The sequence below is a fragment of the Meles meles genome, chromosome 13 (genome assembly GCF_922984935.1).
Source record: "Meles meles chromosome 13, mMelMel3.1 paternal haplotype, whole genome shotgun sequence".
Taxonomy (NCBI): Eukaryota; Metazoa; Chordata; class Mammalia; order Carnivora; family Mustelidae; genus Meles; species Meles meles.
The window spans coordinates 61,445,341-61,464,170 of NC_060078.1; the positions used below are offsets into that span (position 1 = coordinate 61,445,341).

The 18,830-nt window shown below is 52.5% G+C and overlaps 1 protein-coding gene across 2 annotated transcripts in view; it reads left to right on the top strand.

Moving 5' to 3' along the window:
• Positions 1 to 18,830, top strand: part of SUFU (SUFU negative regulator of hedgehog signaling) — a 114,885-nt gene that overhangs the window by 86,399 nt on the left and 9,656 nt on the right. For both annotated transcript variants that reach the window (XM_046026642.1, XM_046026644.1), the window contains exons 9-10: positions 12,274 to 12,408; positions 13,991 to 14,129. In XM_046026642.1, coding sequence (XP_045882598.1) covers positions 12,274 to 12,408; positions 13,991 to 14,129 — 274 coding nt within the window. The remainder of the gene's footprint in view (positions 1 to 12,273; positions 12,409 to 13,990; positions 14,130 to 18,830) is intronic.

Genomic DNA, 18,830 nt, shown 5'->3' on the forward strand with positions numbered 1-18,830 from the left:
AAGGTCTCAGTTCAGATGGCCCTGTCACCTCTGGGAAGTCCAGGTTTCCGGGCAGAAGGGCAGGGGCTCCTGCAGAGAGACACACCCCACTGGCCGCTCCTGTATATGTGGAGCAGGCTTGAGATCTCACTCGCCATCCCAGGCAGGCGTTCAGCTGTTGCACTTGAGGGGGAAGGGGACACAGGGCTCAGGCTTCTGGATGCACAGGTACAGCCCAGACTCAGCCCAGTCCTGACAGTGAGAGGGGCGCTAGGCCTGTTCGAGGGCTATCTGTAGACACCAGGTAAGAGCTACAGTCTCCACCTTTGGCTTGAGGTGACTGAGCTACAAATAGATGAGGGGGGCCAGCCCTGTTGGGTGCTCTCCCCTTCCTGCAACTCCAGTGACCGGTCAGGTACCCATAGTGCTGAATCTGCAGTCTGGAGGGAATCAGAATGTCTCTCTGAGGTTCTCAGAGCTAGTTATCAATTTGTTAGCCATTGGTTGAGAAGTGGTTCTTCTTGCTTTGCCAAGATCCTTTCCCAGCACACCCCACAAAGTGTCTCACGGCTCTGGCTCGAGGTTATCTCATGATCGATGAGGACAGACTCCGTTTAGATCAGCAAGCACGATTGTAATATCTGTGCTGCCCACTCTGGGACCTGACCCCGTTTCAGATAAACCACATGGACTGCGACTGAGAAAGCCGACCCCAAATGTGCTGGCACCAGTGTTTGTTCCTCTCCCCGTGGGGGAGCAGCCAGCCCGGGCCTTCCTGTGTGCGCGTCTGAGCTTCCTTCAGTCAGGCTTTCTCGGCTGGGGCACGCTGGTTCCACGTGGCTCTGGGAATGGTCTAAGGAAGCTGCGGTTCAGAAGGGCTGATGGGGCCAGGGCATTAGCAGCTGGGCTGTGGCCTACTTGCCGGGGGCAGGGGCAGGGGTCAAGCACTTGCTGTTTTCATAGCCCGCTAGCAGCTAACACTTACATGGTGACGACCATGTGCCAAGTAACATTCCAAGTGCTTTACACCGCATGACCTTCATTCATTCTCACAGTCACTCTGGGAAGTAGATAATCTTACCGTCCCCATTTACAGATGAGGAGACTGAGGTATAGAGAGTCCAGTCTTCCCTAGTGTGACCTTCCTTACCCCATTTTCAGGGACCCCATGAGGGACACACAAGGCTATGTCTCTGAGGTGGTAGTCATCTCATTGGTGGACCTCATCCCTCCAGTTGGCGTAGGAATAGGAACCTTTCACGTGACACTGAAAACAAGGCTAAGCCCCATGGTAGAAGCTTACGATGTGGACAACTCTAGGGAACACATGGGGCCAGCGTTGGTGCTTCCAAATCCCAGAGATAACAAGCTGTATCATAATTGGCTCATTTATACCAGAATTCCTTTCTGACACAAAGCTTTATTTTCTTCCTGTTCAGAAACAAAACCAACCCTATCTCTGTCCCCAGTCAGGACTAGGGGATTTCTTTCTTTCTTTCTTGAGGCCTTATTTCCTGCTTCCCAGAAAGGCAGGCCCCTCTGGGTAACCTGCTTCTCTCCCACTTGCCCTCGCTAGCCCTCCTCCCACTGCCTTCCCAGAAGGAGAGTCCTTGGCCCTTTTTGGGGTTTCTGTCAGGGTTTCACAACCCTTGCATTCCAGCCATGAAATTTGTATCTGGCTTTTCCCAAGATGATCCGTTGAGAAAAGCCTCCTTCGGCTTGCTGGCGCCTCCCTTCCCACTGCCTGCCCGGGTGAGTTTGGGAAGCATGGGAAGCCACTCCTTTCTGTCACTGAGGACATCCTGGCTTGAGGACTGTGCCTGCCAACATCGGTAGGGACCTGAGGAGGGAAAGGCCCCGGACATCTTCTCTGTCTGAGGTCGACTGGACTGTTCTACAGACTTTGGCTTTGGGGCTTGGGGGATGCCTGTGGTCAGGTGTATTGGGTGGGAGCTTTTGCATTTCCATCAGCTTCTGCTCCGATGCAGGGGACCTGAGGCAGTGATCCAGGTCCTCCTTCTCACTCTGCCAGGGTCTCCCTGCCTGAGGCTGGAGGACCTTTATGAAGTTCTCTGGGCCATACAGCCTCCCAGAGAGGAGCAGCGCTTATGCGCAGGCGCGTTGGCAGGGGAAGGTCCCCAACTGTGAGAAAAGCGCTTTGTAGTTGAGGTACCTTTAAAAAGCAAACTAACCATCATTTCTGAGCCAAGTTTCTCAGTCTTCATGGGAATCATGCCAGCAGCTTTTAAGGCGGTTTTTTTTTTTTTTTTAAGGCGGTTTTTTTGTTGTTGTTGTTTTGTTTTGTTTTTTGCCTTTTTGCCTTAATTTCCGGAAGAATTAAGGTTTTGTAGTACGAATTCCCTGGTTGTGACTTTCTCCACTGCACTGACTTTCTCCACTGTTGTGACTTTTCTCCACTCCACTGCATACCTACCCCCCCCCAACACACACACATGCTTGCACATATATTTCTCTCCACTTTTAGGAGTGTCTCTGCTCTCGTCTGTTTGCCTTTTGGATGGGGTGACTTTGCTACCTCTGCCCCATCTTGAATAGCTTATAACCTGGCCAGGGAGTCATCCTTTAGAGAAACCTATGTTTTCTTTCACTCACCCTATGAGGCCCTTCTTAATTAGAGGAAGAAGATATATAGTTTGCACCCAATGAACTGAGTAAAGGGAGGTGAGTTTCCATCTGGGAAGACAGCTGGGCCACTGGCACTCACGGCTCGCACACAGGGCAGTCAGGGGTGACCCTACTCCAAGTTTCTAGCGCATCAGGGCCATGGCCAACCCAGAGCCTGCACCTGTCACACCAGCTTCCCTCAGCACTCCCACGCTGGGGAAGTACATTGTTTTCATGAAGAGAAGATCCAGAAGGAGACAGTCCTGCTCTCAGGGCCCCGGCCGGGTCCAGCAGGGCTAACAGGAGGAGGGGCCCAGGCCTCCAGGATTCACACGTGTCCCGCTGAGCGCCTGCCTTTGGGTGCCTTTCTCACAGAGAACATGATGGAGAGGGCGGAATGCGGCGCGCCACAGCAAACCAGGCACAGGTACATTTCTGCTTGAACTCCTTTCTCTGCTCCACTTTCCCAGAGAGATGGAGATGGCCACTGTTTACACCATAGCCTTGGAGTTCATGGCCAGCGTGTTGAATCCTCAGTCCACAGGGCAGCCCTCTTCTTCAGAGTTGCACAGTCAAAAGCGTTTTTATCGCCCATCTTTGATCCCCAGTGTCACCTAACACTTCAGCAGTGAGTCACTTCTCCAGGGAAGGGAAAAGGAAGACTCAAAGGTGAGAGCTGGAGAAAGGAAATGACTCAGTGTCTCAGAAAACGGAAAGCCAAGTGCTCTGGGGAGAGTGGGCTCACTCAGGAAAGCCGGCCTCCTCATCTCCCACCCAAGTCAGAGGGCTGGGCTGGGGCCGGAGGTCCCTGGTGCCCCAAGTTAACTCCTCTGGTTGATGAAGGCGCCCTCTCATCATCACGCCAGTTTCACTCCTTCTCTTGTCCTTGGCCACGTGCTGCCTCACTGTCCATCCTCACAGCCCGTCTTCAGGGCGCTCTCCACTCTCAACAGAATTACCGTATTTATTCTTCGCTTGTGGGTGTTTACCAGGTAACAACCTTCTGTTTAGGAGTCGTTGTGGACCTGGGGCTTTACCCCTATCCCACACCTCTACCCCATCCCAATCCTGCCCCAGAGAGGGACCTTCAAGTGGTTCTTTCTCCGCAAAGTTCAGAGCTTTTGTCAGCAATCTGAAAGCAAAAGGAATAATCTCCCAGCCAAGAGGCAGAAGCCAGAGGTTGGGCTGGCTCAGCAGGTCAAACCCAGGTCACTGTTGAACAGTTGCCAACCCTGGTGCCCTGGTTCCTGCTCCCGGGCATCCCCGAGGAGGAGGCCCCAAGTCGCGTGGTCAGTGCAGATGTCACCCCCGTCACAGGACTGGGACTGTGGCTAAAAGGAGTCTTGGTGGTCCAGCTCCTTTCCTTTCCACGCCTGCTGCCGTTGATAGAACATGAGCAATAAATAACCTTGGGCTAAGATGGAAAAATGAAGGCTTTTCAACCTAAAGAGACCCAGGTGGTGAGGAAACATGCACACAGTTCTGTCAGTCTGTAAAATGTGGGCAGAGCGAACAGGGCTGTGTGCCGTAAACCATGCAGTGCTAGAAAATCAGGAATCTATCTTGACACTGGAAGGAGAGAGTGTTTTAGGATATGTAAAAAGTCACCTTATGCAGTGGGAAGTGTAAATATAGAATGTGTTACATAGACAGGTGGTAAAGAAGAAATAAAGGGAAAGATTCAGATCGATTCCTGAATTACCGAGGTGTGCATCTAAGCCATCCCATAATCCACCCCTCTCTGTTCCCACTTGAGGAAGAATCCTGGGCCAGACAGGGTCTCACGGCTGAGCAGGCTGTTTTTATTGAGGATTGCAGCATGCCGGGCCCTGTGGTGTGAGCTGCTGTTGCCCCCATTTTACAAATTAGAACACAGAGGCTTAGACAGATGATACGACTTACCTCGGGTCAGGAAGCCGGGAATAAGTGTCAGGGTCAGGATTCGAACCTTGGACTGTTTGATCCAGCCCTCTCCACCACTGGCAACTGCCTGTGAAAGAGGATACGTGTGGAGGGGCTTCGTGCCAATCCGTAGGAAAAGATAACTGGAAAGTAGGCCCTGGAAGTTTGCACACCACTGTACAGAGGAGAGCTGGTGTTTCAGTTTGCCTTGAAACCCATGCGGGTGGCAGATCCATGGGCACCGTTTGGCTCAGAAAAGCATGTCCCCAAATACGGTGAAATCTGTTGGAGGATATACTGCAGCAGAATGAGTGAGGAAGATATGCAGGGGACAGGAAATGAGGTCCAGCATGGGAAAGGGGGCAGGGGAATCACCAGGTGATGGCAAGCAGCAAGAAGAAGGCAGCCAGTTTGGACGGGTCTCTGAAGGGAGGGCTTGGAAAAAGATAAAATTGATAAATCCCTGATGTATTTGAGTATCTTGGGGAAATCTGTAGACCATTGGTAGTTAGTTTAGGATTGAATTAGGGACAAACACGTAGAAAACCAAGACTGTTATTAAATCCAAGGAAAATAGAAAACTGTGCCAGAAAAGTAAAGTATAATTTTCTGAAAGTATGCATGATAGTATAGTACATGCCTCAGTTGTAGATAGCACTGGTTTCATACAATAGTGTAGACACTTGATGCTGATCCAAACAAACTTGGGGTGCCGTTCTCCTGGGAAGAGGAGGGTGGGAGGGTGGGATGGACTAGAGTGAAGACCCAATTCCTCTGTAGGAAGTCAGTAGGTGAATCCGGAGAGGGGGAAATGGGGAAGTCGAAGTGAAGCATGTTAGAAGTCTAGAGGGGCGCCTGGGTGGCTCAGTGGGTTAAGCGTCTGCCTTCAGCTCAGGTCATGATCCCAAGGTCCCAGGATTGAGCCCCGCATTGGGCCCACTGCTCAATGGGGAGCCTGCTTCTCCCTCTGCCTGCCACTCCCCCTGCTTGTGCTCGTTCACTCTCTGACAATTAAAATCTTAGGAAGGAAGGAAGGAAGTCAGTCGGTCTGGAGAAAATACCAAAAGAGTCCACTAACAGAGATGAGAGTGGTTGTCTCTGAAGACCAGGGTCAGAAGACCCTGTGACTCTTTAAACTTTAAAAAGAATTGTAAATAAAAGTCCGAGAAGTCATGTTGTAGGAGCTGTTACAGCTCGGCCCACCCAGTGAAAGGAGAAACTAACCCGCTCTGACTGGAAATCACAGAATTAGCAACAAGGCTGCCCAGGTCATGCAGAGACGCTTCCCCTGCCCCGGCACGGAGCGAGGAGCTGAGGATTAGCAGCTGTAACCACCTGACAGGCCTCCTGAGAGCTTCTGTTTTGGTGTAAAGGGGCCAACAAGGGGCACTTATCCAGCCATGGAGGCAGACTGGACGTGCTGGGAAGTGGCAGTGTGCTGGAAGAAAGCACCTTGGGCAGAGTGAGATCAGGAAGGAAAACCCTGTGCCCTGTCATCCCCAGACGGAGGGTCCCCACAGGCTTTAAGGGGGTTTCATTGGGTGTTAAGGGAAAAGGTGGTTCTGTGGCTAAGATTGGAAGATGCTGGCTCACATAGAATGAAACTGGCTAGTTTGGCCTCTCCTGTCCTCAGTCCTCAAAATGCCAACATTTTAGTCTTTCATCTGAGACATAGTGTGTTGCATCTAGCCCTTGCCGCATCTGCTTTTCTAGAAGCTTCCCTTAAATTAAAATTCCATCAAATACCCTTTGGGAAATCCTGCCTTGACTTCTAGGAAGCCGTTGTTTTGTTTTTAAGAATTCAGGGGGGGAAAAATCAATGTGTCTTCATGGCCTTGAAACCCCAGAAGGAAAGCCCACTCAGTGCTCGCTTCGGCAGCACATATACTAAAATTGGAAAGCCCACTCAGAGGGTTGGGAGGTTCTTAAGGAGAAACATTGTGATTGTTTTAGTTGGCCTCAGGAAGACCTGGGGATTTCGTCTCAGTCCTTTATTCGTTCATTGTGTAACCTTGGGCTGGTTATTTAAGTCTCTGAGTTTCAGTTTCTTCATCTGTAAAATGGGGAAAGTAATACCTCATGATAGAGTCGCCATGAAAATGAAAGAAAGGAAGTAAAGTACTGAAAGGGTTTAGCCAAGAAGCTGGGCCCAGACTCTGCATTCAGTAAAAGGCATCTCTTAACAACATATTGTGACCAGTCCCCTGGAAACTAGAACGATGTGTTATACCTCCATGGACCAGGATAGGTATGTAGAGAATCCTTTACATAACTCAGATTTCTTGAAGAATTAGAACAAAATATGGAAGGAGAAGTATGTATTACCAGCACAGATTATTAAGGAACAGCGTCAAGAAAAGCTGAAACTCAAGAAGAACTTTGTCTTTTGCAAAAAACTGCTATGACCAGCAAAAAGGACTTTATTTTTTATACTTCTGTTTGAAACAACCAGAAGAAAGTGTAGGACCTATTGTTTGGACAGAGTAACTTTAATCGATGGCAGAGAGAAAGCAGGATTTACCCAAGTTCTGTTATGCTTCCATCTCAAAAAGAATGGTTATCAGAGTAGTTAGAGTCACCTAGGCATCCATGAGAAGACTGAAGCCGTGATTTCAGGCTTCCTGGCCCACATGTCTTGTGCCCCAGAACACTGGGCGAATTGGCAAATGAGATTTATGAAGCCAGTGTCCGTAATCTTCGAGGGAGTAAGAGAGAGGTGTTGGCAGACTGAAAGCACTCCGAAGTTTCAAAATGCAAAAAACGTCTTGCACTCTCCAAACTAGTGCACGTAGTGTCAACTCGCAGGGAAAATTCTAGACTAGACTATTCAGTAGACAGGCTGTGAATGCTCTTTGAAGAGGAACAGCGAGCCCTGAGAGTCAGTGTGGATTCATGAAGAGTCAGACCTGCCAGACCATTCTCATCTGTTTTTAGAAATAGTTACCAGGTCGCCTAGCTGGCTTAGTTGGAAGGGCATGGGACTCTTAATCTCGGACCGCGAGTTGAGTCGCACATTGGGCGTAGAGATTATGTAAATGAATAAATGAAAACTTTTTAAAAAAGTTCACCTTAGGGGCGCCTGGGTGGCTCAGTGGGTTAAAGCCTCTGCCTTAAGCTCGGGTCATGATCCCAGGATCCTGGAATCGAGCCCCACATCAGGCTCTCTGCTCGGCAGGGAGCCTGCTTCCTCCTCTCTCTGCCTGCCTCTCTGCCTACTTGTGATCTCTCTCTCTGTCTGTCAAATAAATAAATAAAATTAAAAAAAAAAAAGTTCACCTTAAAAAACAGAAGAAACAGTTACCTATTTCAACCTGGTAGACAAAGGAAGTGCTATAGACCTTCTTTAGGGTTTAGCAAGATATTTTCAGAACGTCTTCTGACATCACTCTTGGCAAGACAGAAATGTCCACAGAGCATCCAGGAAGGCGAAGGGCTTGGTGATGGGATGCTTGGGTTGATTTATAATTGGTTGGATGAGCTTACTCAAAGAGCAATGATGTCAGTCTGTCAGCCTGTCTGCTTGGCCCTACCCTGTTCACAGTTTAATCAAAGCCTGGGATGAGGACATTGATGGTGAGCTTAACACTTCCATCAGGGATATGAAGTCAGGGGGGAACGCCAGTATGAAGGATGCCAGAGTCAGGTTTCAGAAATACCTGGAGTGCCTGAAACAGTAGCCAGAAAATGCAGAGTTGGCCTCTTAGCTCCAGCTAATCCCCAGTACATACAAGATGGGCAGAAGAGGTCCAAGCGCAGGCCGCGGGAGAGAGCCTGAGGGAGCTGCGGTTGGCAGAGGGTGTGCCGTAAGAGCTGGTAGTATGACGGGGTTTCAAAGAATAGACAATTTGATGACAGTTCTAATAGAAATAAAGTTTCCCAAATAAGAAAGCTCATAGTCTGTCTTTGATCTACACTGGTTAGACCACATGCTGGATTTATTTCCACACGCGACATTGACTTCTGGACATGACACTCTGGCTTTGACAAGCTAGAGTAAATGCAAGTGCACGTGACTTGGATGACTAGAAGATTTCAGAACCGTGTCTCAAGAATATAGTTGAAATTTGGGGCCACAAATACTGGAAACGAGAAACTGATGGTGGTCTCTGAGAGCAGCCTCAGGGATTTGAAAGGCTGTCACGGGAGGAGGGATTAAACCACTTCTGGGCAGCCTGAGGTTTGGGAGATGAGAATTGCAGGAAGACCATTGTGCTCTGAAGAGGGAAGACAGCCCTGCAGCACCTCCCTCAGCAGAACAAAAGCCTCACAGGTTTTTGTTGGCCGATAGTGGTGCCTTCCCAGAGGCCCAGTGGTTCACCAGGGCCAGTAGGATCTGTTCAGGGAGTCAGGAGCCCTTCAAGCCCCATCTCAGAAGTCCTGTCTCCCAAGCTCAGGGCAAAGACCTTCGCTCAGAAGTGGGGACTGACTTGGCCAGAGGCAGTTGGTAAAGGCAGATAATTCCCTATTAAGCTATCAGCATTATTTTATTTTATTTTATTTATTTATTTGACAGAGGTCACAAATAGGCAGAGAAGCAGGCAGAGAGAGAGGAGGAAGCAGGCTCCCTGCTGAGCAGAAAGACCAATGCGGGGCTCGATCCCAGGACACTGGGACCATGACCTGAGCCAGGGTCAGAGGCTTTAACCCACTGAGCCCACGAAGGTGCCCCTAAGCTATCAACATTCCTGTAGGAAGAGCAGACAGATTCCTAGAGACGGTCACCTAACATCCTGTTAATGCATTCCAGATGTATTTTGAACACCTACTACATCCCCAGGCACCGTTAAATGCTTCCTGTGGGTCATCTTGTTTAATCCTTATAACGAAAGGGTATTATTATCTATTCCCATCAAGAGGATACTGACGCTTAGAGAGTGGGTAAGTCATTTGCCTGAGCTCCTGTGAAGAGTCGAACCCAGAACCTATGTGTTAGCCATTCTGCCACCTGGAGCAGTGACTCATCCTCCCTCCCCTGGGCCCATATCCCTAGCAGTCCCCAGGGGGTGTAGGGTGTGCTTCCCTGGGAGCCCTTCTCCCTTCCAGCCCCCTGAAGCTCTGCCTTCTCCTCCACTGGGAACTCAGAGAGAAAACAGCCCAACTGAAAAATTAGGCCATGCTGGCGAGCACAGTACTTATTTTTTTATGACTAAGATTAAGCTGACAACCATGCAAAACATTGCAAACCTGTGTCGGCTGCAGATTTAATACCTCGCCCAGCCCACACAAATAATTCATGCTTCTGCATCGATGTCCAGAACAAACAAATCAGCAGAAAGCTGGGGCTCGTGTGTGTGTGTGTGTGTGTGTGTGTGTGTAACGGCTGCGTTTCCATTGAAGCAGCATGCCGGAAATACCCAAGCTCCAGGATTGCAGATCTAGCATTTTGCAATTTTTTTTTCTCTTAAAAGATTAAAGTACGTTTTCAAATGATTGAAGGTTGGTGGGAGGTGTAAATGTGGGCACTTGTCACATTAATTCTTCAGATGATTAAGTTCTTTTCCATTTCTTTAAAGCTGTTTGCAGTTGGGTTTGATGTCCTCGTTCTGGGTGAGTGTGTTGTAGCAGTTACCAAGGTGACTTTAGCTGACTTTCAACAATTTATTTTTCCCTCCAGCATGAGATGTCTCTAGCCCTGTGTGCTGTTGATTCTTCTCTCCCAGCCCCCCGCCCCCACCCCAGTTGCTATTCATCAGCATTTTTGCTTGTGCCAGAGAAGCAGCGATCCTGATCCTCCTGTGGGCCCCACGGGTTCCAAGGCCCCGCCCGGCAGCCAGGCGCCCCTTTCGGGAACATGGTGGTAGGTCTGTGTGCAGGGCCGGTGGTCAGAGATGGCACGGGGAGGCAACTGTGAGAATCACACCCTGGCTCTTCCCCTTAAACTCCCTCTGAGCTCAGTCTTGTCACCTCACCTCTCGGAGCCTCCATTTTCTCATCTGTGAGAGAAGGACTGATCATAGAACAGGCGCGGGGTGCTCGCTGTGAGGACTCAGCCAGGGACTGAGTCACACAAGGAGTGTGGACTCCTTGCTCTGGAGCAGAGAAGAACTCAGAACTCTTCTGAGTTCTGCTCTTGTCTGGGTCCTGAGGGCCCCCACGGAGAGATGATGGTGGGCGTTGTCCTCCTCAGAAGGGAGACATAGCAGCCGGCGTGTGAGGGAAAGAGGTCTAGTCCGAGGTCCCAGGGCTCCCATGCTGGCCTGCCACGAACCGGCTCTGTGGCCTTGGACTCATTAAGGCCTCTCTTTTGCAAAAGGAAGAAGTAGACTAAACCACCTCAGAGTTGCCTTGCAGTCTTGAACTTCCATGACCATCTGCGCCATAGCATTGGTCTCCTCCGCAGGTCTTGTGAAAGGGTTTGTCAAAGGAGAAGCCAGAGCCGAGGGCAGTTTCCGAATTCGCTTTGGCAAACCAGAGGAAGAGACTACTTTGTGAAAGAGCCATTATATCTGGGGGTAGATCTGCACAGCTGTGGGAATGGCCCCCATTAGCTCAGGGGCTTTTATAAACCACTGCCTTGGCAGGGCCCTAGGCTGTCTGATGCCACCCACCACCCTTTTGCCTCCTGATCTCACACCCTCCCTCCGGGGAGGTTCTCTGCCTGATGGGGTGCCTCCTTGGCCCAGTGCTCAGCCCCCCAGCATGTGAGGGGGTTGGGCCTGCCCCTCATTGGCTGGCTGACTGTGGGCCTAGACATTCTGGATGGCTCCTGCCCCTTGAATGATAAATAACTAGAGCTTCTCGTCCAGTATTTTGATGGACACTTGGGGAATTGTTCTGAGATTCACAGCCCAAACCAGGATCCGGCCTTTTGAATAGGATCAGTGGGTAACACTCCATTTCCGGCTGAGGCTGATTTGAGAGGCTGTCAGTGGGGGCAGCTGAATTTGAAAGAGCCTATCTTAAATTGCAAAGAGACCCCGTGGTCCAGTTGTGGGATGAGCTGTTGGTGTGAAGCAGGACAGGAGGGAGCATGAGGCAGCAGTGACAGCACACTGTGGCCAAGGCCATAGTCGGGAGGAATCTGGTACATAGCTCCTGGGGCCTCAAAATCCAGCAGGATGGTGGCCTGGTTCTGCCGCCTAGCCGGGCCCACTAGTCTGACTCCTGAGAGTCTGGTTTCCACCCCCTCCCTGAGGATTGTATCATTTCCTGGTCAGATGGAGGCTGTGTATGTCACTGAAGCTCCTGGCCATTAGCGGGAGCGTGCCTGCTCGGAGCCTGCGGAAAGTCACAGCCTTTTCAGGGTCAGCTGGAAGGAAGCTCTTGGAGCTGCGCCTCCTGCTACTCTAGCACTCCAGCTTTGGGGAACTTGGGAACCAGGTCTCCTGGGCAAGGGGAGAAAGGCTCCAAGATGCTCTTGCTGTTGTGTAGGGAAGACCAAGCCACTGTGACATAAGCTTTCATGTAGTGTGTTGGCCAAAGATGAGGCTTTAGCACCCGATCTAACTGCAACCAGATCCCAGCTCCATACTCCCCACAGGGTGACCTGGACAAGTCACTTAACCTCTCTGATCCCCAATTCCTATCCAGAAAAGGGATGTAACAGTAGTACCCACCTCATGGGGATGTTGAGAGGAGTGGTCCATGAGAAGAACTTTGCACAGCGGCTGGCGTTTGGCAAGCACACAGCAGACGGTGGCTGCTGTTGTCACTATCCTCCATCACCATCGGTGTTGTTATTCAGGAGCTCAGCCTGACAGACTCCCATCTTGCTCCTCCCCGTGCTGTTGACCTTGTGCCGAACCTCTTCCCCTGCTTGCCTTGCAGGAGCCGCAAAGACAGCCTGGAAAGCGACAGCTCCACGGCCATCGTTCCCCACGAGCTGATCCGCACACGACAGCTTGAGAGTGTGCATCTGAAATTCAACCAGGAGTCAGGGGCTCTCATTCCCCTCTGCCTAAGGTGAGCCCCACAGCACACAGCTTGTCCTCAGGGAGCCGCAGGCCTCTGCTTACCTTCTCCGCCACACCTGGGTGGAGTCTGCCCCCCACCCCCAGAGGAGAGCCTGTCAGGCAGTTCTGTCTTGGGCCTGTGGGGGGATCCTGTAGACTCTGAGCCAGCCTATAGCTCCCACTGGGCTGAAGAACACTCGTGTGTCCAGAGAGATGACCTCGGTGCCGCTCCCTTAGGAGGGTTCAGCCGCCGGGCAAACTCAGATGCCCCCGCCACCCCACAAGGCTGGAGTCGGTCACACTGGGGGGCAGGGCGGCAGCTCTGGTGGGTTGGACTCTTATTTTCTTCACTCGTTACTTTTCCCATGCAAAACACTCCATTCTCCAAACTCCATGGCCAGCACAACAGACTCCTGGAGGGACTGAGAAGCCCAGCTGTGTCCTTTCTGCTGCTGGCTGCAGTGCCAGAATCCCAGCCCTGTGGCCAGAATTCCCACTCCGCTTGGGGACGCTGCCCTGGGCCGGGTCTGCTCCGCTGGCTTCTTGCAGAGCCCTTGGGGTTTCCACCCTCACTTTTATAGCAGGGAGGTGACCAGAATAACTCTAAACTGAGATGACAGTGACAAGGAAGAAGGGGGTTGCCCTGGTTCGGTCCCTCCCCATGGTCCCCAGAGCCTGAGGAAGGAGTTTGGATGCTAACCAGCACTGGCCAGCCACCCTGGGCAGCAGGGCAAAGATAGCAAGTGGTCAGAATGAACGGAGGCAGGGAAGGCCCCCCCCACCAGGACCCCAGCCATCTCCTCCCCAGCTCCCTCTCTGGCTCAAGCTCAGGACCGTTTGACTGGTGAAGGATTAATCTGAGGCAGCCTGGGAAAGCCAAGGGCAGGCTGGGCTTCCTTTGCTGACTGGCATCTCTGCCTCACTGGTTGTCCCTGCCTGCCCTTCCCCCAGGTGTATTTCCAGACAGGGGATTAACAGTCACTTCTTTTGGCTCCCTCAGAGTGTCCCCATTTGGCGGCAGCCTTTATTACTATTACTATTATTATTATTACTGCTACTGCTATTATTTTTATTTATTTGTCTATCTTGAGGTGGGCTTGTGGCCTTGGGGCTAGCCGTTTTGACCTTGTGAGAGAGCCCATGAGCAGGTAGAAGACTGGTGCGGACCCAAGGGTTGTGCTGGGAAGGCACTATGCCATCTTCCCAGGGGCTTGGCGAATTTGTTTAGATGCTACTTCACCGCTGCCCTCAAAACAGAGGGGACATGACCCCACTTTTAGTTGTGAGTGTGACCTTGTGCCCATTGCTAACTGCCCACTCTGGCCTCAGTTTCCTCACCGGGACACAGAAGGTGTCCTCCACTCCTCCCGCAGGGCCCCTGAATGCTGATCTGATGTCTCTGCTGGCCTTGAGCACTTCGGAGCAGGGGCAGTAGGGAACTCGGGAGAGGCTTCTCTGGGAAGGTGCTGAAGTGAGCATGTCCGGTTACAGGCCTCTGTTGGTGGGCAGGTGGGCAGGCAGGAGGGCATTTGCCAGGCACCCTGTCCCTCGGCCAGGCCTGCTGCTCACAGTCTCTGTGTTCCCACCCCCAGGGGCAGGCTCCTGCACGGACGGCACTTTACATATAAAAGTATCACAGGTGACATGGCCATCACATTCGTTTCCACGGGAGTGGAAGGCGCCTTTGCCACTGAGGAGCACCCTTACGCAGCCCATGGACCCTGGTTACAAGTGAGAAGGCTCATTTTCTTCTCCCTACCTTCTTTCCGTGGGCTCTTCCTGCACCCACCTCCTCCCTCTCCTCCTTGGCAGCTCTCGGTGGCTCCCTTCCAGAGGGGCTGGTAGTGGGAAGCCGTGTGGAGTGTGGCTGCTGCTGCCTGTCCCATCGGCTCTAGGAGCACTTCCTGGCCAATCCCCACCCCATCACCTAAGACACCAGGGATAACTGTCTAGGCTCTGGTCATTGGTTTGCCAGGGAAATCCAGATTTGAAAGATGTGAGACTTTCCACACCCTGGGTGAACCAAAGGCCAGGACACCCGACGGTGAAATGGGATAGGAGGAAGGATAGAAGCCAGTCTCAAGTGGCTCTCTGGAAATCCCACCAGAATTCCTAGAAAATGGGTGTGTGAGCCCAGACTGGGGCTGGGATGGACAGGCCTCAGCAGACAGAGCCTCCCCACTCCCTGCATCTAATGGCTCTCCTATTCCTCCTAATGGAAACCAAGCTTTTCGGCACAGAAACCTGCTGGCTTGTCCAGAACACTTTGTCCTTCCTTGGCTCTTCTGGCTGGAGCACAGCTCCAGAGCTGCTGCCAGGCAGGGTGCTGGGACCTGAGAGCCATGGGCCTCCTCCCCAGCCCCCACACTGTCCCAGAGCTCTAACGGGGACTTGGCTGGTCCGGCATGCTCCCAGATGTATTAGGGGAACGACATCCTTTCTTCTTTGTTTGTTGGGAGTATGAGAGGAAAGCACTCTACCTTCTCTCTCTCAGGAGTTATCAAGAAAGGGGATCTGACCCTAATCCAGAAATTGGCTGTGCTTGTTTGTGGTGTGGTGGAGGGGAGGTTATAGTAGAGGGGAAGGGAATTCTGCTGGTTTTGTGGGTTTAGCCCGGTGTGGGGGGTCTGTGAAACTACTTACTGGTAATGTGGGCGTGTGTGTATGTGTGTTTGTATGTGTGTGTGTGTGTGTGTGAGAGAGAGAGAGAGAGAGAGCTTGCAGCTGAATTTCTCCTCCTTCAGGCCTCTTCCTCCCTCCCCCCCAAAATACTAACCCTTAATTAAAACAAACAGCAAACAAAGGACACCAACCACACTCCTCAGACTAAGCGAGGTAGAAAGCTAGTGCTTTAGCAATATTGTGTTCCATAAATTATCTTGCCTTTTCCCACTGTTATTACATTGTTTCATAACAAAATTACTTTGAACCATAAAGTTATAAATACATTTTAAAAGTCCCACTTGGTAACATTAGATTTCTGTCCACATGGGCTTGGTAGTTACTGTAGCAAAAGCTCTGAAGCATACCGTTCGAAACTAGCCCCGTGCAAGTAGGAAAGGCCTCCCCACGCACCCCAGCCATGTCCCGGGAAGGCCAGGCTGCTTCTGCAGAGAGGAGGAGGGCTGCCTCTTACCTGGGGAGAGCTGGTAAGGAAGCAGGAAGTGGGGACCCAGCGGGAGAACCCAGCATCCCCCCAGAGTCAAGCGTTCCCAGGTCATCATTTCTAGTACGTGACTGTGCTCACAGGTCTCAGAAGTGTTCTCAGATAGCATGTCCTCAGATACACAGAAATACACAGAAATGTGTACTGAAGATTCCAGCCCATGATCCTGGGAAAGTAGGGACCAGGGTCTCCCCAAACTCAATAAGAAATTCCCCCCTCCCCCATTACATCTTACATCTTCACCTCTGAGCCTGTCCCTGGAGTCTTGCCATCCTTGGAATCCCTTCCTGCCCTGAGGCAGGGATGGTCACCATCTCCATTCTCAGAAGCCCAGGAGCCCTGGCCCCCAGAAGACTCGGCAGATGTCATGTTGTCCCTCCGTGCCCCCAGAGTTCTGAATCCAGCCCCAGTCCCAGAGCCCCTTATCCCAGGCCACTGACGTTGTGCTCCCAGGCCCACTCCTGTCACCCTTGGGCAGCCCCTCGGGCTCCTGAAGCCCTGGGCAGGGCCCCTCCCATGCGCTGTTGCCCAGGGAACCAGAGCGGTGGGAACCAGCCTCGGGCCTCAGCCTCGGGCCTCGGCTGTTTCAATAAAGTTGCTATGCTGGGAGCTGCTTAATCAAAGGCCTGTGTTATGGGCTCATTAGTGTGGTCCACCACGGGCCAGCTCACAGGGGAGCTCCCAGGAAGGCTGGCTGGGGCCCCGCTTCCCCAAGCATGCACCCTCACTCACTGAGGGGTTTCTCAGGCCCTTTCCAAGGAGCCCTGGGAAACCCTCTGTCTCTGCCCCCAGCCAGTCCTCAGCCAACACTCACAGCAGCCCTCATCCCCGCCCCCAAAGCAGTCAGCACTTTCTGCTTCTGACTGCCAGCCCGCCTTCCCCTTTAGGGTCTTGCCACTGTGGTCATAGGCAGCTCCCTATAGCTTGTGGGAACCTGGGCTTGTAATTACTTGTGGGTCTCTAAGGCTCCCTCTGGGGCTGCTTGTCTCTCAGGAGTCTGCAGGACATCTTGGAGGCCTGGACATACCAAGGAGGGGCCACTCCACTAGACCAACTAGGGCCCCAGGCCCCTGTGGAGGGAGTCCCCCAACATGGAGGGGACTGACCTCTCCTCCACCCCCTCAGAAATCTCTTGCTCATACTCCCAGGATCAGGGGTGTCTCCCTGGGCCCTGGGTACCAGGCCTGTGGGGAACAGAGGAGTAGGAAGGGGCTGAATACAGCAAGCCCAAGAACGTGAAGAGCTCCAGACTTCTGTTTTCTTGGCTGCTACTTGAACGCTCCCTGTTGATCCCAGCTGAATGGGGAGGGGCTGGGATGACTTTCTTACATCAGCCTCAACAGCTTTGGAAGCCCTCGCTCCCAGCCTTGGCACCTTATTCTGGCTACCAGCCTGGGCCTGTTATCTCTTGGGGAAAAGGCACGGCAGAGACTCCCTGCATGAGAGAAGAGTGACAAAGGAGAGGCTGAGAGAAAACGGCAGAAGGTGAGGGCATCTGGGACCTCACTGGAGCGTGTGGTGTGGCCCCACACAGGCCTCCACACCCGCCTTCTCTTGGTCCTGCTCCTCCCCTCCCCCCTTCTCTCCAGCCCCAGGGAAACCCAGGCCCCAGCACACAGAAAGGCAGGGAGGACTGCAATCCCAGGGCAAGCTCAGTGGACACTCCCTGCTTCCTGGAGGAGCTGGAGAGGCAGGAATCCTGCTCTAATTCTATAGGCTTCGCAGTTTCCGGAGGTCAACACCTTGACTCCATCTGCCCTCCCATCTGCTATTTTCATCCTCGTGGAGATTGTAAAGCCTGCCAGCCAACTCCAGAACTTTACACGATGGTATTCAGCTCCTGGGGGAGGCCTGCCAGCATCCTCTCTTGCACACCTTCCCCCAGCATTCCACATCCCAGTAGCTTTAACAAGCCTCTCTCCCTTGAGTCTGTCAACACTGAGCTGTTAGTCTTCTGAGCAGGAGCCCGGCCCAGAGCTGAGTCTTTCATCCATCCCCAGCCAGGGTTGACCTGAAGTGGGAGAAATCGGCCCCAGAGGTCACGTGGGGGTCACGTCGCCCGAATATGAGACTATTTTTCTAAGCCCTGCAATGCTTTCTCAGCTGTGTGGTGTCTGACAGCTCGCCCAGGTGGCGCCCTCCACCCCCAGCCGATCCCCACCCAGCCCTGATGGGAGGCTTCAGGCTTGGGAGAAGATGCCCAGCTGCTGTTCCGAGTGGACTCACCACTCCAGGCCAAGTTTCGGAATCACTTCTGGGCTCTCGTCCTAGCCTAGTGGCTGACTCACCACTGTCCTCTGGACACATCCCCGCCTTCTCCTGTCCCTGTCCACCCATTTGGATGTTGTGTGCAAGACACTTGGCAGGCCCAGGCCCAGGCCCTGGGCAGTTCCTCTTCAGTGCTCTCCTGCTTCTCCTTCTGGCCACAACCTGTTCTCCCTGGAGACCTTTGCTTAGGCTGTCATGGGACCTCATTGTCCGAGGGTACCCCCAGTTAGGGTTTAAAAGCCCCCGCTGTGTCTGGGGAGAAGACTGTGATGGCCCGCTGTGCCCTCGCCAGCCACAGCCAGCAACCAGAGCAGGAGGAGTCTGAGCCTGCTTCTAGCCACCAAAGCTGACTTCTCACCACCCACCAAGAACAGGAAATGAGTGTGTGCCCCACACACCTCTGCCCCCAAGCCTGGGGGGGGGGGGCTCTAAACTGTTTTCTGGCTTTCATTTGGCCAGTTGGAGTCAGGGGGACACAGATCCAGACTGCATCCTTGTCCTGCCTCCTCCTCGGCCATCATGGGTGCTGGAGCAGCTCCTTGGAAGGCCCTACCTTGTAAACAACACATTTCCGCCTCTGAAAGAAGGAAAGAGAAGGAAAAGGAAAGACAGACTTGTCAGGAAGCAAGAACAACATGTCAACACGAAGAGCAAACAGGGCCCTGGACAAAGTGTGGATTGTCATGTGGGGGGAAGGAGTGGGCATTGTCAGTGCTGTTTGAAGACTCAGAAATAGCAGCAGCCACAGATGCTGGAATCAGATCTGCAGCAGCTGGGCTCCTGCCCACTGCACAGCAGGGCCTGCCCAGGGCAGGCACCACTAAAGATCACTTTTTGGGTTCCTTCTGGAACTTGCTGGGGCCTGGGGAATTGGGAGCTTGTTGCCAACACTCCCTCATCACCAACTAACCAGGCTGTCCCTGAGACACCGGGTATGACCACCTTGGAGAAGGCTGCTGGTCTGGATTCCAAGCCTTCTCTCTGACCAAGAGTAGAGG